Source organism: Porites lutea, chromosome 4, assembly GCF_958299795.1.
Source record: "Porites lutea chromosome 4, jaPorLute2.1, whole genome shotgun sequence".
NCBI classification, from domain to species: Eukaryota; Metazoa; Cnidaria; class Anthozoa; order Scleractinia; family Poritidae; genus Porites; species Porites lutea.
Window position 1 is genome coordinate 32,809,308 of NC_133204.1, and position 26,708 is coordinate 32,836,015.

The window sequence follows — 26,708 nt, forward strand, 5'->3', positions numbered from 1 at the left end:
GACGGTCGGTCTAGCGTGCTAACAGAGGGCCGGGTGGGGCTAGGGTATATCCTACTATTTCAAACCATTAAAACCATTAAAAGTCAGTAGTTAGTTTAAAACCCGTCATATTTTTGTTTCCAGCTTGACCAGTATATTTATTTCCACTCTCCTCCTCATTTTTTCCACCTCACCCCACAGTAAGCCCGTCCGTACCCTGCTGAATGCAAAAGAAACTTTGTGAAGTTTCCATGAAGAACTGGTCATTCAAATCCAATATGGCAGCTTCTTTGAGCAGCACCGTGATCGTGAGGTGCTAAAATGGGCCTTGATCCAATTGAATCATTCAGACAACTTCGTCCCATATGCATTAAGTTGTCGAAGGAGCCCTCTCCTCAAAACATAAAGGATCTCGAACGCAAACTACGAACCGTAGATGCCACCCATCTATCCCAGCTAGTGGAGTATCCGTATGTACTGCTTCCGCTGAAACTTGCGCTACAGAGCCCTAATGCTACAAATGAATTGCAAGAAACCGCTGTTGGATGCATGGAAACTCTGTTTACGCGCGCTTGTGTTTCCCAGCTGGGCACTTTTGAAGAGATTTTTTGTTATTTGTGTATGCTTCTGAATTCAAAAGACAGTGGTCTCGGTCAAGTTGCTGATATACCAGAAGAACTGAAACTCGCTATCGTAAATTGCCTGTCTTGTCTGATCCAACACACTTCTCTGGTTGTTAAAGGTGCTTTCTTTTCACCACGTTATTTACCTGTCCTTGGACACTCAGTCAGTATTTTACTTGCATTAGCTGAGAAAGAGAAAGCTAAAAACTTAAAATTAAGTGCTCTTGGTTGTCTGGTTAACCTTGCCTTCTGCAGTGAAACTAAGAGTGGTGAACATTTGGAGCAAGATGAAGATAGAGAGGCATTAGAAAATGCAATCAAGGATTCATTGTCTCTTACCTTCGCCTCTTTTATTCCTGGAATATTGATAGCTTTGTGTCGAGTCATCACCAGGGACACCAAGCAAGGACATGCAGTTGTCATGCAAGCAGTTGAACTTTGGGGTGACATTCTCTCTCTTGTGATGAATGACAAGTATATGCCAGTTAAACCAGCGGAGAATGAAGATGTCATCTCACAACTTTTTTCTTTCACAACTGAAGTGAACTCTGTTAAAGAACTAGCGAATGAAAAGGCGAACATTTCCGACTCAAACCCTGAAAAGCAAGATAAAATTCAGAGCTTGAAAGTTAACAGGACTGCTGATTAGTTTAGAGACACAGCATCAAAGTTGAAAATTGTCATGGAAAGGATGAAGATCATTTCCGTGCATCCTAACTGGAAAGTGCGACTTTCACTCATCAAGTTTTGTGACAAGCTGTTTACAAACTGTTTGGGGTCGTTACAAACCTGCGTTTCTACAATGGTGGATTTACTAGTGGGTTTGATCGAAGATGACTATTCACAAGTTGCATCAGTTAGTAAAACTACCTTACATAAATTATCCAAGAGGATTGGAAATGGTAAGAAAAATGTAAGTTAATTGGTTTTACCATCAACTTCTTTTACATGTAACCCTCTAAGGTTAAGAGAAGGTGCTATTAAAATTGGCCATATTCACACTAGAGAGGGATTATCCATATGGACGGATGATCCATCTTCAAAATCCATCAAAATTGAGGGAAAAACAGATGGATAAAGTCGGGCAGATTCTTCCATCCAAAATTAAGATGTATGTATTGTCCATATGATGTGAATTATCCAACAGATAACCTGTCTCAGATGGATAATCTGTCTCTAATGTGAATACAGCCATTGTGGTGGAGGCATGTAATGCATTTAAGTAAGGAGGATAACCCTTTAGCAGCCTGTAGGCAGATTTACCAACATAGTTATTTTCAGCCATACCTATGGACAGATAAGCAGAGAGGTAAAAGACTTTGAAAGGCAGACAGTGTGTAGGGAAAGTGTTATGAATGAAATGGCATCCAGTGATTTTATTGGGATCCTTGAAACATACTGGAGACATGGTGGGCGAGTACCTCAAACTTAAGATCTGTAGGTCCTGCAGGTTAAGCTTTGCTATTGTTTTTCATTCTTGGAAAAGAAGCTTTGCTCCATTATGTATCCCTTCTTGTAAGTGACACACATGCTGTACTGCTGGGGGGAAAACTTGTGATAGACTAGCATTCCATTTAGTGGGGGAGTTGCGATACTCTCAGATGCCTCATTTTACAGAATTCAGGAACACCTCCATCCATGGTGGTCATATAGCCCATGTGCATCTTCATCTTGTACCTTTAGCACCACTGAACCACACTGCAGTAACTTGAGAGTACCCCCCCCCCCCCCCCTACATTGAACTGCATTTTTCACACATACAGTCTGTTGTTTGGAAATTTGAATTTGAAGGAAACAGTTGGAGAGGAGGAGAGCGCGCACACGTACAGCAGTCGAGACCTATAGACTTTTTTCCTCAAGGAAGGGAGGGTCTACAGTGCAGGTACTTAATCTGTATTTGTGACCATTTCACATTTATTTGTTAAGGTCCCAGCACATTGAATGCATTGCTAGAAGAGAACCTTCATTCAACTCTGACAGCACTTCCAAGACTGATGAGAACAGCTGATGATGCCAAAAAAATCCAAAGTCTAAATCTTGTCCTTGGCTACATGAACCTTCTTGGAAACAGGTTGAACAGTTTGCTGAATTCATCTTCACATCTCAAGAGGCTTTCTCTTGCACTGGTGCAGGTAACAGAGCTTAGTGTCTAAAATTAAATTTTGTTTTTTTGATCGGGTGAGTCCTGAACACTATACTTTTATAGTGTTCAGTATTCGATGGAAAGAAAGTCGACTAAACGGCGTTTAAACCGACCGTAGGACACAGAGTGGCTATGAACTAAAGGTAAGGGAGCTTTTTGAATTAATATTTCGCGTGATCATGGTTTTTTTTTTCTGAGCGTTGTAGATTCGAATACATGTGATAAAATTTGAACAATAAGGGCCCGAATCACATGTAATAATGCAAGAAATATCGATTTTCGCTATCTTAAAGGCTACTAGTAAAGATAGACAAACAAGAAGACTTCATATCTTTAAGACTTTTTGCATTTATTTGGCATCGGATAATACACTAATAATTCTAGTATATTCCGACCAAATGACCTCTGAAGCCCGAACCCACAAATAGTGCGCTTGGGCTGCCTGTGCTGGGACGAAAAAAAGTACCGGTAGCCATTGTGGAGAGGTGGCTGACAGTTAGCGGAGGTTCAACTGTAAATCTATAGATTCATATCATTAGAAGCAGTGATCTAAGTTATACACTGTAAATTGCATATCATAGGAACAGAAATGTGTTGATTTTCAAATCAGATCAGGTTCTTTGATTTCTGACCTTTTATGAGCAGGTACATGTAGTTGTTTCTGAAACAACACATGGATCGTAAAAGTAAAATGCAACTGTACATGTATGTTCATCAAGATTTAAGTAATGATGAAATTCTGTGCTTCTTTTCATTTTTATTCTTCCTATTAAACTTGATATTTAGCCTTCTCTAAACACAATTTCATTCTTTAGAGAAATAATTTCTATGAGGCAAGTTTTGGGGTTTAGAATAAAACAATTTAGTAAAATCCAACTAGTGGTCTATTATCAATGCTGGGTTCTGATTGGTTGAGCTACTACTAGGTTATATGTTATAGCCCCCAAGTAGCGAAAACCGCAGGCTTTTTGGTGGCAAAAAATGCTTTAAGGTTTGCCATTAACGAGGTAAAAATTTGTTATTCTCAACATTTTTGACCTAACTAGTTGGATTTTAATAAAACAATTATTCCTCTCGCCCTCATGGCCTCCGAGTCAATAGCCCATTCAGCCTTTGGCCTCATGGGCTATTGGCTCAGAGCCCATTCGGGCTCAAGGAATACTTATTGTTAATAACTCCTAGCAACAGCTAATTATTTCCACATCCCCCATACTACACCTTGTTTATCCCCAAATATTTTATATAAGCATTGTCTTCAGGGACCACTGTAATAGCCAAGAGAAATAAAAAAATGCAACATTTGGGGTGGCAATCAAGTTGTATTATTGGGGAAACTGGGAAAATGGAGAATAAGAGGCAAAATTTCTCTTCTGTATACTGTGAAACCCTGTTAATATGGACACTCAGGGGGCCATTGAAAGTGTCCGCATTAACAGTGTGTCTGTATTCAGCAGGTTGAAAATGTAAGGGCCCATGCAGGACAGGGAAAACTGTCCGTAATAATGAGGTGTCTGTAAAGTGGGGTTTGATTGTAATTACACCATGTTTTTTTTTTTTTAACTTCACTTATTTTCTGTTTTAAGTTCTTTGATTTGAACATGTTTTTACAGGCAATGAAGATGCCACAAGTGAAGCTGATATTGAAGGGAGAAATCTACTGGAAGTACAGGACATTGTAGAGATTTTAATCACAGAGTACATTTCTGATGTTAACTGGAACCTTGTGACCTCCAACCCTCCACTGCTGCACAAACCAACATCATCTGATCCACAAGATTTTCTTTCAGGGAAAAAAGACACTAAGCCAATCAAGACGCTTCCCTTTGAAGTCCTTAACAGCAATATTCAGCTTAACTGCTTGATGTTAGAGGCAATTGGTGTGTTTTCAAAGGTGTGTGGCTCACAATTTGAGCATTATCTCATGAAGGTTCTTTACCCTGTCATGGCGAAGCTAGGCAGTGATAATGCTGCTGTTTGTCGCTGCGCTTATGAGACTCTTATAAAGATCTGTCAGAGCTGCGGTTATGTATCAGTGGATGAGCTAATTGCAAAGAATGCAGACTACTTAGTGAATTCAATTTCTTTGGATTTCAAGTATGTGTTCATGAACAGCCAAGCACCTTGTGTTTTAAGAGTCATGATCCAATACAGTAATCCTGGTATATTGTCCATTATTGAAGACACACTCATGGATGTATTTTCTGTGATTGATCTCTATCCTGATGAGCTGTTGTATTTGTTAATGAAAGTACTGAATGTGTTGGTTCAGATGATAGGAAAGTGGTTTCCTGCAACAGATTTAAAAGCACCTGCAGAAAACATTCAAACAGTAAAATATGTTGCTACTCTTTCTTGCACCTACTTGATAAGAATAAGGATTAAGCCTGAGATGTTTGTTATTTTTTTATTGTGATTAAATTAGATGAAATTTCAAAAAATTGTAGGAGTTTTTTTCAGACCACATTTATTGTTTTTATGATATACAATGTATACATTTTAATGTAAAAGTTTTTCATTTCAATTTCGTTAAAGAATATTTCTAATTACCAACAGGAGTATGAATTGTTTTTGTCGCAGGTATAATTTTGTATATGGTAAAAGTAATTAGTTGTTTAGATAATACGATTTGCTCATTTGTCTAATAAATTGTGTGTACTGTAATGATCTAGTCTTCAGTAATTTTAGTTTTTGTTTTCATAATCAAGTACTTCAAAAGTGATATGATTCTTTAGTCTAATTGACTAAACAATTTTACAACCCGTTAATTCACTCTTGCCCTAAGCCATGGAAGATTAAATTGTCTCATTTGTTTCTTTATATCATAGAAAATTCCTTCAATTTAATTTTCGTGTTCAATTTTTGCATTTTTTTTTTCAAGAACGAAACAAGTGTCAATCACAATGAAAACCAAACTCATCAAGGTGGAGAAGAAACAATGCTCTCAGCAGATGAAATAAGGAACTTTTTTGAGGATGATCACAAAAGAAAGCAACATTCTTTGGGTTACCTGGATGGTAAGAATGACAAATCAGTGACAACAGAATTAACGTGAGAGGGGTGGGGCAGTTGAAGATTCATTTGCACCAGACAAGAAGCCTGAAATTCCAACACATGTCAAACGTGTTACACAGGTATGTATGGAGAACACTTTCCAAAGAACAATATCAGAGTTTTTCTTTCTGTACTATCTTTCAGTCCAATAATTATAGAAATGTAGGTGCATAAAACACGAGGCAAAAGCCAAGTGTTTTAGCAATGTACAACCACTGTATATATGTTGTGGTTCAAATTTTTCCTTGGTTTAAAATTTTTCAAACCAGTTTAATTTTTACTTTCCTTTGTCTAAAATCAACCACTATAATCAGAGACAAAGAAAAACAAAAATTAAACTGGTTTGAAAAATTTTAAACCAAGGAAAAATTTAAACCACAACATATACGTTTTTATTATTTGTTATGGATAAATAGATTTTGAACAACAAGTTTGTTGCAGGGACAGGTTATAAATGTCAGTAGTGTGTTGTACAGTTAATTGCAAAATAGGCCTTTTTGTAGAAAGAGCAATTAGGATTTTAGGGCTGTAAGGCAGATAAGATTGTACCTACACTGTATAACCCTTACAAATGCAGTGGTGGATCCAGGGGAGGAGCCAGGGGGCCCATGCCCCCCCCCCCCTATTTTTAGACCAAACTGAGGCCCATATAGGGCGGAAAAAATTTTCTTTTGAGAGACTGCCCCCACTTCCTTATCTGAAGGTCTGGATCCACCACTGAAATGTTCCTTTTAACCTTATCAAGACGAAACATAAGCCATTAGGACTTCATATTTATTAACACATTCATAAGTTGCTAAAACCAGTTTACTCCACATTAAGACAGTACGATCACCTCAATGTTGGATACATTGATGACTCGTACCTTCAAGGTAGTGACACTAAAGAATGTCTGCTTAACATTTCAGACACGCAGACCCTCTTTACGGATTTGGGGTTTGTGATTAATGTGGACAAATCGTGTGTCATACCAGCTCAACAAATTAATTTTTTGGGTTTTGTCCTGGATTCAGTGTCGATGACAATTACCCTTACTGACGACAAAAAAGCTAAAGTAAAATCTATTTGCAAACAATTGCTACTCAAAAGTCATTCTACAATTACAGAGCTTGCCCAGTTAGTGGGCACGCTTGTCTCTTGCCTACCCTGAGTACAATTTGGCCAGCTTCACTACAGGAATGTAGAAATAGAAAAGAACTTGGCCCTCAGAAAACATAAGGGTAACTATGAAGCTCAGCTAACTCTCTCCTCAAGTAAAAAGGATGAACTCTCCAGGTGGATTGGAAGTGTAGATAAGGCTTTTAATCCAATTTCACATGGAAATGCGGTCCTTGAACTTAGAACTGATGCTTCAAAAAAGGGGTGGGGCGTGTATTTGGATGGTGACACTACCCAAGGCTTATGGTCCGTTTCGGAAAGCCAGTTGCACATCAGTGAGCTAGAACTAAAGGCTGTTCATTTTGCTGTGCAGGCGTTTGGTGACAGGCTAAAGAATAAACATGTCAAAATAGTTTGTGACAACTCCACCACTGTGGCATACGTCAATGCTATGGGGGCACAAAATCCCCACATTGTAACCAAATTGCATATGACATAAATTATGGGATTGGTGTGTAAACGTAACTGCAACTCACATAGCTGGAGTGGAAAATACCAAGGCTGACAAAAAGTCTAGGTTGTTCAATGACCGAACTAAATGGACCCTAAAACGGGAGATTTTTGCTCAGATTACCACCCACTGGGGTACCCCAGAGATTGATTTATTTGCAACTAGACTTAATACACAGCTCCCCAAGTTTGTCTCATAGAAACCTGACCCAGCCTCATGTTTTGTGGATGCATTTACAATTAGTTGGAAATCCTTATATTTTTATGCCTTTCCCCCTTTCTGTCAAATTCACAGATGCCTGCAAAAGATTTTGGAGGAACAAGTACCTCAGGGAATCATGATCCTACCACTTTGGCCTACTCACGTTTGGTGGCCACAACTGCTGAAAATGTTAATTGCAATCCCATTTGTCTTGCCGAAGCAGGAGGACCTACTTTCACTATCACACTCTCCTCAAACACTACACCCCTTAAGGAGGAAATTGACTATGCTGGCATGTCTCCTGTCTGGCAATCCATCCAGGATAGAGGAATTTCACACGCGCCTGCTAAGCTCATCATGGCCTCCTGGAGAGACGGAACAAAGAAACAGTACAGTACCTACATTACAAAGTGGCAAAAGTTTTGTAATCTGAGGCAGATCAGTCACATTCAACCATCTGTAGTGTCTGTGCTTGATTTTCTAACCGTGCTATATCAGCAAGGCCTTACATACGGTGCCATTAATAGAGCCCGAAGTGCTTTGTCTAGCTATATTACTTTAGAAAATGGGACATGCGTAGGAAAACACCCTCTAGTATCTTGGCTAATGAAAGGCATTTTCCAGGAAAAACTACCGAGACCTAAGTACACAGAAATTTGGGATGTGTCCATTTTTCTTTCATACCTTCAGTCTTTTTCCCCCGTGGACAAATTGTCCTTGAACGAACTTACACTGAAACTCCTTGTGCTTATTCTATTAGTTTCGGGCCAAAGAGGTCAGACCGTTCATTTGCTAAGCAATGACCACATGGTCTCTGTGAATAATTGCTATACTTTTCAGATGGTTGACCATGTAAAACGAAGCAGACCAGGTATCAAAAACCCTCTTGTAGAACTCAGAGCTTTCAAGGATGAGACTCTCTGTGTTGTAACAACATTAAAGGAGTACCTAACAAGGACACAATCCTTACGGGGCTCAGAAAGCCAGTTGTTTATTAGTTATAACAGACCTTTTAAAAGAGTAAGTAGAGACACCATTAGTTGTTGGGTTAAGTTGGTTCTGACTGACTCTGGAATTGATACATCCAGGTTTAAACCACACAGTACTAGGGCTGCCAGTATGTCTGCAGCCAGTAATGCTTCAGTAAGCCTTGACGATATTTTGCATACAGCTGGATGGTCCTCAGAGTCTACATTCGCAAAATTTTATAACAAGCCTATTGTTAAAGAGAACACATTTGCTGACAAGGTGCTCAGCAATGTAAGCAATACAAATTTGTAATAAATGTTTTGTTGATTATGCTTCATGTTCATTTTGCTTCAAAATCTCATGTGATCTCACAGCACGATAACAAGGTAGAATAGTAAAATTAAATGAGACTTACCTGTAAGTTGAAGTTTGATTGAGATTCTACTGAGTTATAAAGTGCTGGGAGATTACATGCCCTCCCAACCCACCCTTTGTTGGTACCTGTGAGTCACTCACATTAAGCCTTTTCAAGACTGAGTTGGCACATGTGCTGCAATCTCATGTACCGGTAATCTCCCAGCACTTTATAACTCGGTAGAATCTCAATCAAACTTCAACTTACAGGTAAGTCTCGTTTAATTTTACTATTTACAACTAAAATAAACGAGGTAAAATTGTTTTTTTATCAATCATCAAAAGAAGTTAATGTTCCTTGAGCTGATTTAGGGTGGTGACCATTTCACCTTTTAGAGTTTTGAACAGAGTGTGTGTTTGGGCTGTAAAGGTTGATGAAGAGCAGTCTATAGTTACATTTTTTCCTGGTACCGCCATTTTTTCCCCAAGTTTTTTCCCTGTTTCTAAGTTTAAAAGCTAACTGAATTATGTATGCTAAATGAATTGAATCAGATTATAAAATAAGGTCTCTTGGCTTAAAAAGGCTAGGGAAATGAACAATGTGTCCTACTACCCATACTCTCTTTCAGTGCAAACACAGGGCAGTGACCTCACATTTTAATACCCTTTTACCACTTGTTGCAACGACAAAGTCAGTGCAGGTTTATGGTCTCTAAGAAATGTTTTTGCCTGTCACAACACAAGCTTCTAACTGTTATTGTTGACTACAAATAATATTATCTTAATAATCATTTTACATTTTTTCCAAAGCATCCTAGGGTGTTTTTCATATCCAATAGTACAAGGCAGTTTTTAAGTTGAGAGGGTTTGATTTCATTAACTACATTTTTATACAGACACAAACTAACCTGGCACGTTGATGTCCAAAGATGTAAAAAATTACATGCAACTGTATGGCAAAAACTGATCACAGTGGCCAAAAGAAAGGCAAAAATAGAAATGTTACCATTTTTCTGTTTTTTTTTTTAATTTTCTTTGAAGCACGTTTAGCAAGATGTGGTCCTTGTCAAAACATGCAAACTTGAACATTTATTTTCTGAACTTAGCTAATCTTTTTTAAACCCTAAACTTGTTCCAAGGGGTAGTGTAGTGTTTGGAATTTATTATTTTTCCCTTTATGTTGGCAACAAAACACATTTGAATGAGGACTCAAACTGAAGGCAATGTAATGTAATAACTGCTGTCATAAGAGAAGAATTCCAAACACACAAAATAATTGCCCTTTCATTTGCCTAAGCTTCATTTGTTGGAAACTACGGTAACGTTTAAATCAAATCACAGGAAGATAAGAACTTAAGCACGTCAACATGTGCAAAATCAAGAGAGAATGATCTCTTGGCAAAATTTATTTAGCTTCTAGTACATAAAAAAATACAAATTGAACTACGAGATTTGACCATGCCACTCAATCATCCAACACAACTCTGCCAGGATAAGTCCACAATGAAGGATGAAGAATTAAGACTCTCAATCATCATTTCTTGTCGTCTAAAAGGTGTAGTAAAACCGTAAACAACTCTGACAACTCTTCTACACAACCACAGCCATCGCACTTTTAGTTTAATATCACGAAGAATTAATTTTGAACCTTTCACTTTGAAAATATGAAGTCTTCTACATAAGTATTGGAGGGTTGGCCCTTCTTTTTAATAGTCTTGTGGGTTTTCTAAACAGAAACACAGCTTGAGAGCCTGCATCTGGAGAGGTGAAGTGAGTCAAAAGGCCGGGCATCGAGGAACATGTCTGTTTACGATCAATGTTCACTGGTCTCATTTTTAGCACAGTAAACCACATGTAAGACCAGAATAAAGGAAAACGTAGGTTCCACATTACCGCAGACAAAATTGGTTACAGCAAAGAAAGCAATGATCAACAGGACCAAAAGAGAATTCACTTCACACTGTCAAATCGCTGGGAAGACAAACCTCTTGCTGTTGTTGTTCCCAGCCCATTTCGCGCATGCTCGCTACAGTTCTCGAATGATTGACAGATTTCTTAACTCAGGCGATCATGGAAAGCCGGCAAGATCAAAGGCCCTCACCAGGCCCTATTGGCTGAGGATTACGATAGCACCTCCTCCTCATTAGATTCTTTAAGTGGCCTGTGACATTAAAAACAACCAGTTTTACTACTGCTCGGGAAAAGATGAGAAACCATAAAGCATTATAATACTTTAACATGGATGGATCCGCGTGATGATGTAACCCTCTTTCACAAACAGCAATTACAACTGGCCATTCAAATGAATGCGCCTTTCCTCCATGGTCTAAAACTAAGGCATCTTTGGCTTCTCCAACAGCACACAGTGGAATTCCCACATTTTTACACATAGAAGACAGGTCTTCCAGCATCCAGTCACTTGTGACAAGAACAGCAACTTCTTTTAGTTTCTGTCTATTTACATGTACCTCACCTAAAATGCTTTCCAATACCATTTCAAGAGAATCAGTCTCAACTTCCTCAACTTGATATCCACCAACGCGATGTCCAATCGTTCCTTGCCACAGTTCTTTCAAGAAAGGAGGAACATCATCTCCATGTTTGCTCTTATATAGTTGTTCCTTTCTACTAAGCATTTTTGAATAAAATCCAGTCTTGTGAGCAAACTTTTTTACAAATTCAAAAACTTGCTCAGTGGATCTCATGACTGTTTTTAGGTGAGATTCAACGAACTTGTAGTTTCTGGTCTTTTCCTGATCATTTAAATCAGTGATAGTGACAATAAAACCTAGAAAAGCAGCCCTAAATTTTAGAATATCAGAATGAGTTAAAAGATCAAGATCCCATGTCTTCAATGCCTGAGTCTCATCATAGGCGAACCAGCAATAACAATTGTCAAAATTCTTTTGTTTCTTCACAAGAGACACCAGGTGAAATTCTAAATGTTTCTTATTGGCAAATAGAATTTGTAACTCATCAACAAATAGGTGAAATTTTTCTTCACTCTCAGGAACAAGATTTGCAAAATCTTCCCAGGTGTAAATACTGACCCCACTGGATGCTTCTTTCTCCTCAAAAAAAGCTTCATATTTTTTGTTCAAAGGAGGTGGAACAAATATGATGACCTTTTCTCCCTTCCTTACACATTCTAAAGCTTTGTATTGCAGAAGAATTGTTTTTCCAGTTCCTGGTGCACCAGAAATCAACTGGTGAATTGAGCCTTCAAAGATGCAAAGCTGTTCAGGATTTAGGAATACAATATCCTTTGCCATTACAGCAAGTCCAGGTTCATCTGCTGTTTTCACAAGCCTCATTGATTTCTTCCCTTTCTCTTCAGCTGTTGAACATTCTGTCACTTCATCAAGTTTGCGTTTATCTCCTGTTGGCTTCTTCCCTTTCTCTTCAGCTGTTGAACATTCTGGCAGTCCATCAAGTTTGCGTTTATCTGCTGTTGGCTTCTTCCCTTTCTCTTTAGCTGTTGAACATTCTGCCAGTTCATCAAGTTTGCGTTTATCTCCTGTTGGCTTCTTCCCTTTCTCTTCAGCTGTTGAACATTCTGGCAGTCCATCAAGTTTGCGTTTATCTGCTGTTGGCTTCTTCCCTTTCTCTTCAGCTATTGAACATTCTGGCAGTCCATCAAGTTTGCGTTTATCTGCTGTTGGCTTCTCCCTTTTCTCTTCAGCTATTGAACATTCTGGCAGTCCATCAAGTTTGCGTTTATCTCCTGTTGGCTTCTTCCCTTTCTCTTCAGCTGTTGAACATTCTGGCAGTCCATCAAGTTTGCGTTTATCTGCTGTTGGCTTCTTCCCTTTCTCTTCAGCTATTGAACATTCTGCCAGTTCATCAAGTTTGCGTTTATCTCCTGTTGGCTTCTTCCCTTTCTCTTCAGCTGTTGAACATTCTGTCAGTTCATCAAGTTTGCGTTTACCTGCTGTTGGCGTCTTTCCTTTCTCTTCAGCTGTTGAACATTTTGTCACTTCATCAAGTTTGCGTTTATCTCCTGTTGGCTTCTTTCCTTTCTCTTTTCTCTTTGAACATTCGAATTCATAGCGTTGTCTAAGACAGGCCTGGCTCCAAATGTTTTTACAACGTTCTGAGAGTACTTTTTCAGGATGAACATTATCTGAGAACCTTTCAAATGATGAATCAACCCTGGTCCTTTCACCTACAAGTTTGTAAAGCAAGTTTCGTAGTTCTTGCTTTTCTTGGCTGCCACATTTTTCCGCATTGAAATAGGAATGCATCCAGCGCGAAAACTCTTCACACGACCCCACATCTGCTTTCTTTAAAATAAGAAAATCATCCTTGGAATTTCCAGAGCCATCCATACTTGGCAAGGCGACGACCTTATAAACTGGAATGTGGCTATCCTCGTGTAAAAGACCCTTGATTATTTTCTCCCCCTCCGATAGTTGATTAAAAGCTTTACTGTTCGGCCATTTGTCTGTTGCCTTAACTTCAACTAGAATGACACCAATCTTTAAGTGCACAATCGCAAAGTCAATTTCAACGTCTAATTTTTTCGGCTTTTTCTCAGTTTCCTTTTTCTTTTTTTCACTGAGTTTTTTCAATTCTTGAAAAGTCTGGTCAGGCATACAGTACTTCATAAATAATTCGGTAATCTTTAGTTTGGTCAGGACAAACATTGGCTGCTTCTCTTCTTCTCCAAACCGCTTCAAAATTTCAAAGATTTTCTCCTCGGCGTCATCTCCCCTAATCGTGTGAAGTACGTGTTGTTCGAGCGGAGCTACGCCAGGAAGGTCGCTGACTGGACTGATAAAGTCTCTTGGAAACACAGATGGACACATGATCGATCCATTTTCCCATTCTCCGTACAAACTTAAGAAGTTTTGCTTCATACCTTCATGCAGTTCGTACCTCTGTCCTCCACGACCTATAACGGGAAAAGCCATTTCTATGTGGACAGAACAGGCAGCTGGTTGTTAATAAAAGCCACCTCTCTTAACCGGGGAAGTTTTATATTATAAATATTTCATACACCTTGCATCAGATTTAGTAACCCACAAAGGCTTCTGGGGGCCACTTGGCGGTCAGTCTAGCCTGCTAACAGGGGGCCGGGTGGGGATAGGGTAAATCCTGCTATTTCCGTCATATGAATAAGTGAACAGAGTTCTGGCTGCAAACAAACCATTAAAAGTCAGTATCTTGGTAAGTTCAAAAGCCGTCATATTTTTGTTTCCAGCTTGACCAGTATATTTATTTCCACTCTCCTCCTCATTTTTTCCACCTCACCCCACAGTATGACCGTCCGTACCCCGCTGAATGCAAAAAAACTTTGTGAAGTTTCCATGAAGTACTGGCTATTCAAATCCAATATGGCGGCTTCTTTGAGCAGCTGATCGTGATCGTGAGGTGCTAAAATGGGCCTTGATCCAAGTGAATCATTCAGACAACTTCGTCCCATATGCATTAAGTTGTCGAAGGAGCCATCTCCTCAAAATATAAAGGATCTCGAATGCAAACTACGAACTGTAGATGCCACTCATCTATCCCAGCTAGTGGAGTATGTACTGTTTCCACTGAAACTTGCGCTACAGAGCACTAATGCTACAAATGAATTGCAAGAAACTGCTGTTGGATGCATGGAAACTCTGTTTACACGCGCTTGTGTTTCCCAGCTGGGCACTTTTGAAGAGATTTTTAGTTATTTGTGTATGCTTCTGAATTCAAAAGATAATGGTCTCGGTCAAGTTGCTGATATACCAGAAGAACTGAAACTCGCTATCATAAATTGCCTGTCTTGTCTGATCCAACACACTTCTCTGGTTGTTAAAGGTGCTTTCTTTTCACCACGTTATTTACCTGTCCTTGGACACTCAGTCAGTATTTTACTTGCATTAGCTGAGAAGGAGAAAGCTAAAAACTTAAAATTAAGTGCTCTTGGTTGTCTGGTTAACCTTGCCTTCTGCAGTGAAACTAAGAGTGGTGAACATTTAGAGCGAGATGAAGATAGAGAGGCATTGGAAAATGCAATCAAGGATTCATTGTCTCTTACCTTCGCCTCCTTTATTCCTGGAATATCAATGTCTCTGTGTCGAGTCATCACCGGGGACACCAGGCAAGGACATGCAGTTGTCATGCAAGCAGTTGAACTTTGGGGTGACATTCTCTCTCTTGTGATGAATGACAAGTATATGCCAGTTAAACCAGCAGAGAATGAAGATGTCATCTCACAACTTTTTTCTTTCACAACTGAAGTGAACTCTGTTGGAGAACTAGCGAATGAAAAGGCGAACATTTCCGACTCAAACCCTGAAAAGCAAGATAAAATTCAGAGCTTGAAAGTTAACAGGACTGCTGATTGGTTTAGAGACACAGCATCGAAGTTGAAAATTGTCATGGAAAGGATGAAGATCATTTCTGTGCATCCTAACTGGAAAGTGCGACTTTCACTCATCAAGTTTTGTGACAAGCTGTTTACAAACTGTTTGGGGTCGTTACAAACCTGCGTTTCTACAATGGTGGATTTACTAGTGGGTTTGATCGAAGACGATTATTTACAAGTTGCATCAGTTAGTAAAACTACCTTACAAAAATTATCCAAGAGGATTGGAAATGGTAAGAAAAATGTAAGTTAATTAGTTTTACGATCAACTTGTATTACATGTAACCCTCTAAGGTTAAGAGAAGGTGCTATTAAAATTGGCCATATTCACACTAGAGAGGGATTATCCATATAAGACGGATGATCCATCTTCAATCAATTATCCATCAAAATTTAGGGAAAAAACAGATGGATAAAGTCGGGCAGATTCCTCCATCCAAAATTAAGATGTACGTATTATCTGTCTGACATGAATTATCCAACAGATTACCTGTCTCAGATGGATAATCTGTCTCTAGTGTGAAAACAGCCATTGTGGTGGAGGCATGTAATGCATTAAAGCAAGGAGGATAACCCTTTACCAGCATGTAGGCAGATTTACCAACATAATTATTTTCAGCCATACCTATGGACAGATAAGCAGAGAGGTAAAAGGCTTTGAAAGGCAGACAGTGTGTAGGGAAAGTGCTATGAATGAAATGGCATCCATTGATTTTATTGGGATCCTTGAAACATAGTGGAGACATGGTGGGGGAGTACCTCAAACTTAAGATCTGTAGGTCCTGCAGGTTAAGCTTTGCTATTGTTTTTCATTCTTGGAAAAGAAGCTTTGCTCCATTATGTATCCCTTCTTGTAAGTGACACACATGCTGTACTGCTGGGGGGAAAACTTGTGATAGACTAGCATTCCATTTAGTGGGGGAGTTGCAATACTCTCAGATGCCTCATTTTACAGAATTCAGGAACACCTCCATCCATGGTGGTCATATAGCCCATGTGCATCTTCATCTTGTACCTTTAGCACCATTGAACCACAGTGCAGTAACTTGATAGACCAACCATATACCCCCCCCCCGCCCCCCCTGCATTTAACTGCATTTTTCACACATACAGTCTGTTGTTTGGAAATTTGAATTTGAAGGAAACAGTTGGAGAGGAGGAGAGCGCATACATGTATAGCAGTCGAGACCTATAAACTTTTTTCCTCAAGGAAGGGAGGGTCTACAGTGCAGGTACTTAATCTGTATTTGTGACCATTTCACATTTATTTGTTAAGGTCCCAGCACATTGAATGCACTGCTAGAAGAGAACCTTCATTCAACTCTGACAGCACTTCCAAGACTGATGAGAACAGCTGATGATGCCAAAAAAATCCAAAGTCTAAATCTTGTCCTTGGCTACATGAACCTTCTTGGAAACAGGTTGAACAGTTTGCTGAATTCATCTTCACATCTCAAGAGGCTTTCTCTTGCACTGGTGCAGGTAACAGAGCTTAGTGTCTAAAATTAAATTTTGTTTTTTTGATCGGGTGAGTCCTTGATACAAAACATTAATCCGTGAATTAAAATAATGTTATTTTTCAATTTTTCATGGCACATGAATATATTACTTACTAGATTTTTATGTGAATTTGAAGAAATTTTAGGAATTATTTGTGATGCATGAAAATTCTCAATATTTTTTGGTGAAAGCGTTTGGCAAAGGGGTATAGGGAACCCCAATAAACCCTTTACGCCCCAAGATCAACATGTACAAATTCTCTAGACTGATCTGCATACATTTTTTAAGAATAGTTAAGAGAATTTGGCCTAAGATCAAAGCATTCTCCCTTTAGTAATTAATTTAGTAACCTTTACTCTTGATGATCTACTGATGTTGTTAGGAGAAAATTGATGTTTGTCACTCTTGGGACATTAAGGCTTGAATGCTGCTTGTTGTTTATGTACATCTACAGATGTATCTCATGTTTGATTGGCTTTTTTCATTTTCAGCACAATAACATTTTAGAATATTTGGGGTTAATTTTGTGAACCTTGATATTACCAATTGACAGTTACATTGTACAGTACATTGTTATAAGGAGCTCCCAACATAAACTTTTGGCCAGTTATGTAACCTAACTTCAAGTTGACCTCCCATAATTAGTGTAAGTTCTTGAAAGCAAGCAAAATGAGTTTTAAAATGAGGTTCAGCAGCATTGTCGCTAATACTCGACTTGTTTCACCTGGATAAATTTGAATCATATTAAATAAATTCATGCGGGAAAAAATGATTGACATATGCTGTGTCAGGAGTGGTGTCCAATATCACTCACTCTCCTATTGGTCAATTGTCATGATGTCGCTGGTGGAATTTTCAACTGGTGTTGTTGAATTTTGTGCCAAACAGGTAGTAATAGTCCTTTTAAATGGCATAACCAATCAGGAAAAAATAAAGGACTTTTAAGTTTACTAACTACATGTGTGTTCAGAAACTGCTGAGAAAAAATTGAGTCAGCTTCTAATGCTAATACATTTCAGCTTACAGTTTATAACTAATTTATAAACTGTGTATTTTAATGTTATTGCAGGTGCTAGAGTTTGATGTTGGTGATGTTGGGGTTGTAGAAGAAAGGACACCATCTTTTTCAGAAACTGCAGTTGCACCTTCTGAAACAAAAGGGGAAAATCCAATGTCTTATCCAGCAGACCAGTTCAGTGGGAGTAAATATCCAACATACCGCTTCAAGCATTTCACTGATGAGAAAGTTATGGTGGCTGTCAACCAAGTATGCCATGTGCTTGGTTGCTATGGAAACCTTCCACTTATATGTGATTATTTCCTGGACTTGTTTCATGAGTCAAAGCTCTACCAGAAGCAAGCTGTTTACATCCTGACCGAGATTGTGTTTGGTTCCTCCAGAAACACAGTTATCAAATTAGAAACTATTACCTGTAATGGTAAGAGGTCACACATTACTGGTATATTATATCACTGATCTCAGGTGCTTTTTGAGATGACTTCAAATTAATCTGTTTCACAGAGTTTTGAAATATGATTACAGTTGAACCTCTCTACAACGGCCTCCTTGGAGACGGAAGAAAGCGGCCATTGTAAAGAGTTGGCCGTTGTAGAGAGGTTTTACACAAGAGTCAATGTGTGGATTTTTTGTCCGCTGGGACAAAAAAAAGTACCGGTAGCCATTGTGGAGAGGTGGCTGACAGTTAGCGGAGGTTCAACTGTAAATCTATAGAATGATTCATATCATTAGAAGCAGTGATCTAAGTTATACACTGTAAATTGCATATCATAGGAACAGAAATGTGTTGATTTTCAAATCAGATCAGGTTCTTTGATTTCTGACCTTTTATGAGCAGGTACATGTAGTTGTTTCTGAAACAATACATGGATCTTAAAAGTAAAATGCAACTGTACATGTATGTTCATTGAGATTTAAGTAATGATGAAATTCCATGCTTCTTTTTATTTTTGTTCTTCCTGTTAAACTTGATATTTAGCCTTCTCTAGACACAATCTCATTCTTTAGAGAAATAATTTCTATGAGGCAAGTTTTGGGGTTTAGAATAAAACAATTTAGTAAAATCCAGCTAGTGGTCTATTATCAATGCTGGGTTCTGATTGGTTGAGCTACTACTAGGCTATATGTTATAGCCCCCAAGTAGCGAAAACCGTGGGCTTTTTGGTGGCAAAAAATGCTTTAAGTCTAGCTATTAACTAGCTAAAAATTTGTTATTCTCAACATTTTTGACCAACTAGTTGGATTTTAATAAAACAATTATTCCTCTCGCCCTCATGGCCTCTGAGTCAATAGCCCATTCAGCCTTTGGCCTCATGGGCTATTGGCTCAGAGCCCATTCGGGCTCAAGGAATACTTATTGTTAATAACTCCTAGCAACAGCTAATTATTTCCACATCCCCCATACTACACCTTGTTTATCCCCAAATATTTTATATAAGCATTGTCTTCAGGGACCACTGTAATAGCCAAGAGAAATAAAAAAATGCAACATTTGGGGTGGCAATCAAGTTGTATTATTGGGGAAACTGGGAAAATGGAGAATAAGAGGCAAAATTTCTCTTCTGTATACTGTGAAACCCTGTTAATATGGACACTCAGGGGGCCATTGAAAGTGTCCGCATTAACAGTGTGTCTGTATTCAGCAGGTTGAAAATGTAAGGGCCCATGCAGGACAGGGAAAACTGTCCGTAATAATGAGGTGTCTGTAAAGTGGGGTTTGATTGTAATTACACCATGTTTTTTTTTTTTAACTTCACTTATTTTCTGTTTTAAGTTCTTTGATTTGAACATGTTTTTACAGGCAATGAAGATGCCACAAGTGAAGCTGATATTGAAGGGAGAAATCTACTGGAAGTACAGGACATTGTAGAGATTTTAATCACAGAGTACATTTCTGATGTTAATTGGAACCTTGTGACTTCCAACCCTCCACTGCTGCACAAACCAACATCATCTGATCCACAAGATTTTCTTTCAGGGAAAAAAGACACTAAGCCAATCAAGATGCTTCCCTTTGAAGTCCTTAACAGCAATATTCAGCTTAACTGCTTAATGTTAGAGGCAATTGGTGTGTTTTCAAAGGTGTGTGGCTCACAATTTGAGCATTATCTCATGAAGGTTCTTTACCCTGTCATGGCGAAGCTAGGCAGTGATAATGCTGCTGTTAGTCGCTCCGCTTATGAGACTCTTATAAAGATCTGTCAGAGCTGTGGTTATGTATCAGTGGATGAGCTAATTGCAAAGAATGCAGACTACTTAGTGAATTCAATTTCTTTGGATTTCAAATATGTGTTCATGAACAGCCAAGCACCTTGTGTTTTAAGAGTCATGATCCAATACAGTAATCCTGGTATATTGTCCATTATTGAAGACACACTCATGGATGTATTTTCTGTGATTGATCTCTATCCTGATGAGCTGTTGTATTTGTTGATGAAAGTACTGAATGTGTTGGTTCAGATGATAGGAAAGTGGTTTCCTGCAACAGATTTAAAAGCACCTGCAGAAAACATTCACAAGGTAAAATATGTTCATTCCTACTATTTCTTGCAGAAAGTTCTTCCCATTTTATTTTCACGTTAAATTTTTGTATCTTCTTTCCAAGAACAAAACAAGTTTCAATCACATTGAAAACCAAACTCAACCAGGTGGAGAAGAAAAAGTGTTCTCGGCAGATGAAATAAGGCAGTTTTTTGAGGATTATCACAAAAGAAAGCAACATTCAATGGGTTACCTGGATGGTGACAATGACGATTCATTGACAACAGAACCTGAGAGGGAGGGAGCAGTGGAAGATTCATTTGCACCAGACAAGAAGCCTGAAATTCCAACACATGTCAAATATATTACACAGGTATGCATGGAGAACACTTTCCAAATAACATTATCACAGCTTCACTGTTTTTTTTTCCATACTTAAATCTTTCATTCCAATTATAGAAATAAAGGTGCATAAAACACGAGGCGTAGCCAGGTGTTTTAGCAATCTACAACCGGTTTTTGTTACTATTTTCGTTATGGATTTTATGAATAGATTTTGGACTAGCAAGTTTGTTGCAGGACAGGTTTTTAATGTCAGTAGTGTTCTGTACAATTATTGTAAAATAGAGCTTTCCAGTGGATTTAGCAGTTTGGATTTTGAGGCTACATGCACTGCATTACCCTTAAACTCCTTACAAATTTCACTTTCTAGCCTTACCTAGACAAAACATCTACAACACTAAAGGTTATTAGCTAATTCTTTCTCTATGATCAGCGTCCAGAGAAAGTCATGTCCAGTAGCCTGGGGCTAGTGGATTTTGCTATCGGGCTAGTAAATTATGTACTTAACTTCAATTGCATCATCGGTAAGTGAAGTTTTTGGAATTACAGAAATACTGTGAGACAAATTGTTTAAATTCTCAATAAATTCCTGTACCTGTAGGTCGGTAAAGCCGTATTTCAAGATCAAGTGACAATGTGAAATTATTACACTTATTATTACAATGAATTTATAAAGCAAGTAATCAAATAACTCGTAATGGTTGAATTAATTAATGAGTAATAACTAAAAAAATCATTAATCGTGCTTCTTGAAAATTTTTTTGGGTGATGAAAATGACTCTTGGTTTATGCTAGTATATGCTGCGCTATATTATATTCTATGATACCTTCATGTGTAGGTACTGGAGAAATGTGTACACTTCTTGTCATCAAAGTCTCCATGGCTGCGTCTGCTGGTCCTGGAAACAATAGAAGCTGGTGTCCTTGCTCTAAGACAGTCCGAAGATCAGCTTCTGCCCATGATTCATCGTGTATGGCCACCAATGGTCAAAAGATTTACAGACAATGAACAGGTAATCTAGTTTTGCTCACCTTGGTCTCAATACATTTTATGTTCATTGTTTCTTTCTATAATTAAACTGAGGTCATAGTAATGTTGCTGATACAATAACATCTTTGCATCTTTTATTCTGCCACTTTTACAAAGGTTATAAAAGACAGGACTGGAGAAGTATTCCACAAATGATCAGTTGCGATACTTTAATCCTGTAAATATAGGCAATTCTCGATCCATGAAAAGTATAAATAAGTCGAAAACGAAGAGAATTCTTAGTGTGCAAAAGGAGCTATTTATACAGCGTGGATCACATTGAGTGTCCATCTTGAAATCAAATGGATACTTTAACACATCCACGTGTTTCTGGATGTCTTATTTGTTCTCCTAATTGTTTTAATGAAAAATTTTGCATAATGGTTGTTCACCTGTGATGAATTAGAGTTGCTGATTATGAATATAAGGGCTATTTTATTGCGTTGTTAAGAGCTTCACTAATGCTAGGTATATTGATGTCAAAGCACCACCAAACACTTCCAAATTCTAGTTTGCTCTGAAACATGAACTCTTGAAAATGAGTTCTTAAAAGATCCTAAGTGTTTCGGTCACCAGTGTTTGCTGGGTCACCAAGATTATATATTTATAACTACGTTAATTCCTTTCTTATTGGTGCGCATCTCTATCTCTCTTTCCCAACCAAAGAGAAGATTAAAACATCCTCAATCGTGCGTTGTTCACAGATGATTACATTATTCCTACATTTTAACAGGTAGTAAACATCAAAGCTGTGAATGTGCTGAGCACAATGGCTGAAGCATCCGGCACCTTCATGCAGCGCCGAGTCGTTAAAGATGCCATTCCTCCCATGATCCAGTTCCTGGATAAACAGGCCTCAGTGAGCCTTAAAGCCGGCCCAGTCTACTCGCAGTCTCAAGCATTCAAGCTACAGTTGGCTGTATTGAGGAGCTTAGGCCGCCTTTGCAGACAGCTGGAGGTCGTCGATGCTAGTCTCAGTCCTGTGGTGTGGACTTGTAGCCAGTACCTAAGCTGTCGGCAGCCTAAAGAACTTCAGCAAGTGAGTGTAGTTTGAGAGTTTTTAGAAATATTTGTTAAGATTTGATGAAATGAAGATTTTTGTGTGGAAGAAAGTTGTGAAGGACGTTTCTTAAGATGTCTCCTCCCATGGCAAAAAGGAAAAGTCAAATCATAGTTACAAAATTAATAAATCCAGTGACTCTTGAAGTAAGATGATAACAACCTCCTGCCCAACAAGGTGCTAAGCTTGTGCAACGAAAAAAGGCGACAACGACGACGGGGCTACTTAGACCAAACGTACTTTCCTTTCCAAAAACTATAAGGGAAAGTTTTTAACGCAATGATATCTGGGATCGTTTGGGTACAAGAAATCCCAGAAGGCTAGAAAGCTTGTATCCATTCCCCTTAGAATTTCTGAAGTGGGAAATTAACGCCTTTTAAAAGAATATAATAATTTTTAGTATTTTATAGCCAAAGCAATGTTTTGTCTTCTTGTGTTTTTGTTGTAGATGGCTATCACCACCTTCAACAACTTTGCGTCAGTAGAGCCTGATCTTATCTGGCTGAGTTTAAACGATTTGTATTGTCCTGAAGAACTAACACCTCCACATGAAACCCTCAAACCTGTCAAGCTAGCGGGGACTGGCACTCAAAGCAAGGAATATGCTGAGAATGTGACTGCTCTGCTGTCTGCAATTTGAGTGATCACAGTAAAGCTGGTTCGATCTGATCTAGTTGGGCTTGAAAGACTTGTTCTGTTCCAAGAAACTTGCTCATGAGACATTTGAACTTGTTGAGCTACAGACCAAGGTGTAGCAGGGTCCGGCCCCCAGAGCAAGAAGTATCCAGGGAATGTGACTGCCCTGTTATCAGCGGTATGAAAGTAAAGGACTTGGTTGATTAACATTATACATGGATAGTTAAATCTTTTGCGACGGATTACCATTTGAAATCAGGAAAACTTGCTAACATGCATGTAATACCTGGCTGTCACAGGTCAGGGAATTTTATTCCAAGTCGGGGCACATCTTGAATTTAACAGCACCGATTAATTAGGGTTAGAGGAACGTTTCAGGTCACTGCTATGTTTCGTTGGAAAGACGGGGTAATTGTGTGTGGAGGTGGGGAGGCCGCTGCCATATTTGTCATTCTTTTTTTTTTTTAGTTTGTGAGGGAAATTGTTCTAACGACAGAGGAAATTCAGGCAATTTAATTTGAAAACTGACTTCTGTAACAACCGTGTGTTAAAGCAGCTCACTCTAAGCTACACGCTCTAAGGGCCAACATGAGCTGCCCATTTTAGAGAGGTATCTGATTTTATCTAGTATCTTAAATGTTAACTGGCCTTACAGATGAAAGTTGTTCGCTCAGCGTGATTGTTAGCTTTTTCGCTTGCTCTGTTTCTTTTTGAATGCGGTCTCCTTTAATTAGGCTCGAGGAAAGGACACATTAAAGTGACAAATTATGAGAGCTGGTAGCCTCCCACGCAGACGTTAATAGGGGTTCGTCACGCGTGGGGCAGAGAGAGTTAGAGGGAACACGAATTCAATATATTGATGGCGTTTTCGGCTTTCACGATCAGTACCGAATGCAACGTTGTAAATGCACAGTTGTTCCACATGTGTTCTTCGTTGGTGCTAATACTGACCACCAATATTCTGTGGCCAAGGATTGAACCAGGAGCCCATAACCTGCGTAGCAGGCGCTAGGAAATAAATGGGCGCAAAGAAAAAACGCGCGCGAGGGAGACACGCGTGTCTCCCTCGCGCGCGTTTTTTCTTTGCGCCCATTTATTTGCTAGCGCCTGCTACTCAGGCTAGCAGTGAGCAACTCCCATAATAGGCTAATGTCACAGCGTTTTACGTTTTACAGACCGAGTTATTTTTAGATAAATTTCAGAGTAGTTTTCCCCCGTGAAAATGAAAGCTTTCCTCCGTTTATGAGCTCATTCGAAGTTTACGATTGGAAAAGGGAAAACTAAACGTCATTAAAAGGTCAAAATATTTTACAGGTCTGTAGGTTTGGCTGGCTGGTTTGTGGGACTTAGAAGATACTCTTAATTCGTGCGTAAGCGCGCCAAAATTGCTCGTCCGGTGAAAAGGTCGTGACACGGGTACATGGAAGTCACACGCTCCGGGTTTTAGACTGCTGTTGAAAGTCACTTGTTTTAGATAGGAAGGTTGAGTTCATAATTTTCTATTCGACCTAAGTGGTAAATGGAGATTGGTCCCACTTTGCTGAAAATAATGTTAAACTCTTTCTCGTATGTACTCTGTGTACTAGGTCCAACGTTTTTAAATAATCTGCATCTAGGGCTTAGCACTGAAGTTGCCTCGTCTAGATTTGGATCCGTTGTTTGTGTTTTCTCGCCATAAAACTGTTGTAATAAATGATTCCTTTACTTTATTTGAACGTGAAAGAATGCGCTTTACCCCAGTGTCCTTTTATCTCGTGCTTGTCCAAGGATTTACCCGAAAAAAAGTTTTTGTACTATCATATGATAATCTGCATTTGAACGTTAATTTACATACTTGACAAAAACTTTCATCGGTTACGGGAATCGGATAGACGATTTATCCTTGGTCATAATACTGTAAGGTATACGTCGAAATGCTACAGATTTAATATGTAAAAAAATTTGTACCCATTTCTGACACCTGGAGTGGAGAGTTGGCAAACAATGTCCGGGCTAAAATTTAAGCTCGGCCAAGAGAGAATGAAGTACGCCGACTCATCGACCTCACATGGGGAGAAGTGCCATTTTATAGAATAAACGTCCCACTTTGACACATTATATATACTGTCCAAGAAGTCTTGTGCAAAATGTTTAAAACGCTCTTATCTTATGCATAATTTATAAGAGTTCTACAAATGCAGTTTTCTTTTCCTCGGAGCCTGCGCAGCAAACATTTCCGCGCGAGTTTGACAGAAACGCTTGCTACGCGGGCAAAACGCGAGCTAAACGCGGGCTACGGCTTCAAACGTCGTGGAACTTCTCAGGGGCACGTAGCCTTGGACCAGGCTCCGCATGTGAGAAAAAGGGAGGAAAAAATTAGCGTGCGCGAAAAACAGTCGGTGAGCGAAGCGAGCCGACCGATAGTCTGAGGAGGGGTCCACCGCTCGGCTCGCTTCGCTCGCCAATGTTTTTCCTATTTCACCCCTTTTTTTGCCCTTTTCCGCCCTGCGGAGCCTGTCCCAGGCTACACCCAACCACAGTTTAATTATTCCAACCTTAATACATCGAAAACACTTTTCAGGCTGTTCAGAGTACTTTTAGATCTCTAGAAATGCATTCTAAGCGGCACTATAAAACTAGTACCTGTTCGGTCATCCTGGGGAAAACTTGAGTCTTTTCGAAATTACAAGGCCTTCGGTATTATTTTTTTAGATGCAATTTAACGCGCGTATTTTGAAAGTTAGAGTCCTCTTTCCATCAAATTTTTGAATCCTTAGATATTAGCTTGGAAAATTGTACGTGAATGAAGCGGTCATCTAGAAATTTTTAACCGTCCTCAAGTAATGGAAAATTCTAGGCAATAGTTTCTTTATTCTCCGAAAAGTTATTTTGAAGAAAACAGTCGTTGAGTGCCCCTAGCTGACTTCTATCAAATACGTGATTTGATTCACGCTTAAAACGGAAGCTGCATGCTTGTGGCGTGGCTATCATATGACAAACAAATTCCTGCGTATTGCAAAATAATTTGGGAATTGGCGGGACAGATCAAGGAGAGAAAATGCAACAGAGACTCAAAGGAAACATCCCCGTCTTCTGGCCAAGGGTATGAGGTACTTCGAGCAGATTCATTGAGCTGTTAGAACTTCAGTGATTTTCAGTTGCCAACTGAGGTAAGCTGCTGAAGAGCAAAAATTTTCTTTCCGGTTGAATTCACTGAAAACTTACTTTCATTATCTACTTTCTCTAGATCAGAAATGAAAAATTTTGGAGCAAACCGTAAAAAAAAAACTAATAATTATATTTCTTCTTTAATATTTATTGAATATGTGACTGAAGAATGATGTGTGTGCATGAGTGTAATTTGGTACCAAAGTCATGTTCTATTTT

The 26,708-nt window shown here is 38.9% G+C and overlaps 2 protein-coding genes and 1 pseudogene across 2 annotated transcripts; 2 read left to right on the top strand and 1 right to left on the bottom strand.

Moving 5' to 3' along the window:
* Window positions 1-300: 300 nt before the first annotated feature.
* On the top strand, window positions 301-8,889 carry LOC140934546 (TELO2-interacting protein 1 homolog; annotated as a pseudogene).
* A 337-nt stretch (window positions 8,890-9,226) lies between these two features.
* LOC140934548 (uncharacterized) lies at window positions 9,227-13,842 on the bottom strand. Its single transcript, XM_073384153.1, has one exon. It carries the CDS (start codon window positions 13,840-13,842, stop codon window positions 11,017-11,019), a length of 2,826 nt encoding a protein of 941 aa, XP_073240254.1. The 3' UTR covers window positions 9,227-11,016.
* Window positions 13,843-14,298: 456 nt separating this feature from the next.
* Window positions 14,299-23,925, top strand: LOC140933330 (TELO2-interacting protein 1 homolog). Its single transcript, XM_073382863.1, has 8 exons — window positions 14,299-15,508; window positions 16,552-16,757; window positions 17,845-18,214; window positions 19,595-20,313; window positions 20,399-20,647; window positions 21,456-21,629; window positions 22,380-22,685; window positions 23,155-23,925. The coding sequence occupies exons 1-8, from the start codon at window positions 14,311-14,313 to the stop codon at window positions 23,344-23,346; spliced, it is 3,414 nt and encodes a 1,137-aa protein (XP_073238964.1). The 5' UTR covers window positions 14,299-14,310; the 3' UTR covers window positions 23,347-23,925.
* The last annotated feature ends 2,783 nt before the right edge of the window (window positions 23,926-26,708 follow it).

Excerpts from the sequence above, each read along its gene's own strand:
- LOC140933330 (XM_073382863.1), top strand. The coding sequence starts at position 14,311 with ATGGGCCTTGATCCAAGTGAATCATTCAGACAACTTCGTCCCATATGC. Across the intron at positions 18,215-19,594 it reads AGAAACTATTACCTGTAATG|GCAATGAAGATGCCACAAGT; the intron begins GTAAGAGGTCAC and ends ATGTTTTTACAG. Across the intron at positions 20,314-20,398 it reads CTGCAGAAAACATTCACAAG|AACAAAACAAGTTTCAATCA; the intron begins GTAAAATATGTT and ends CTTCTTTCCAAG.
- LOC140934548 (XM_073384153.1), bottom strand. The coding sequence starts at position 13,842 with ATGGCTTTTCCCGTTATAGGTCGTGGAGGACAGAGGTACGAACTGCAT.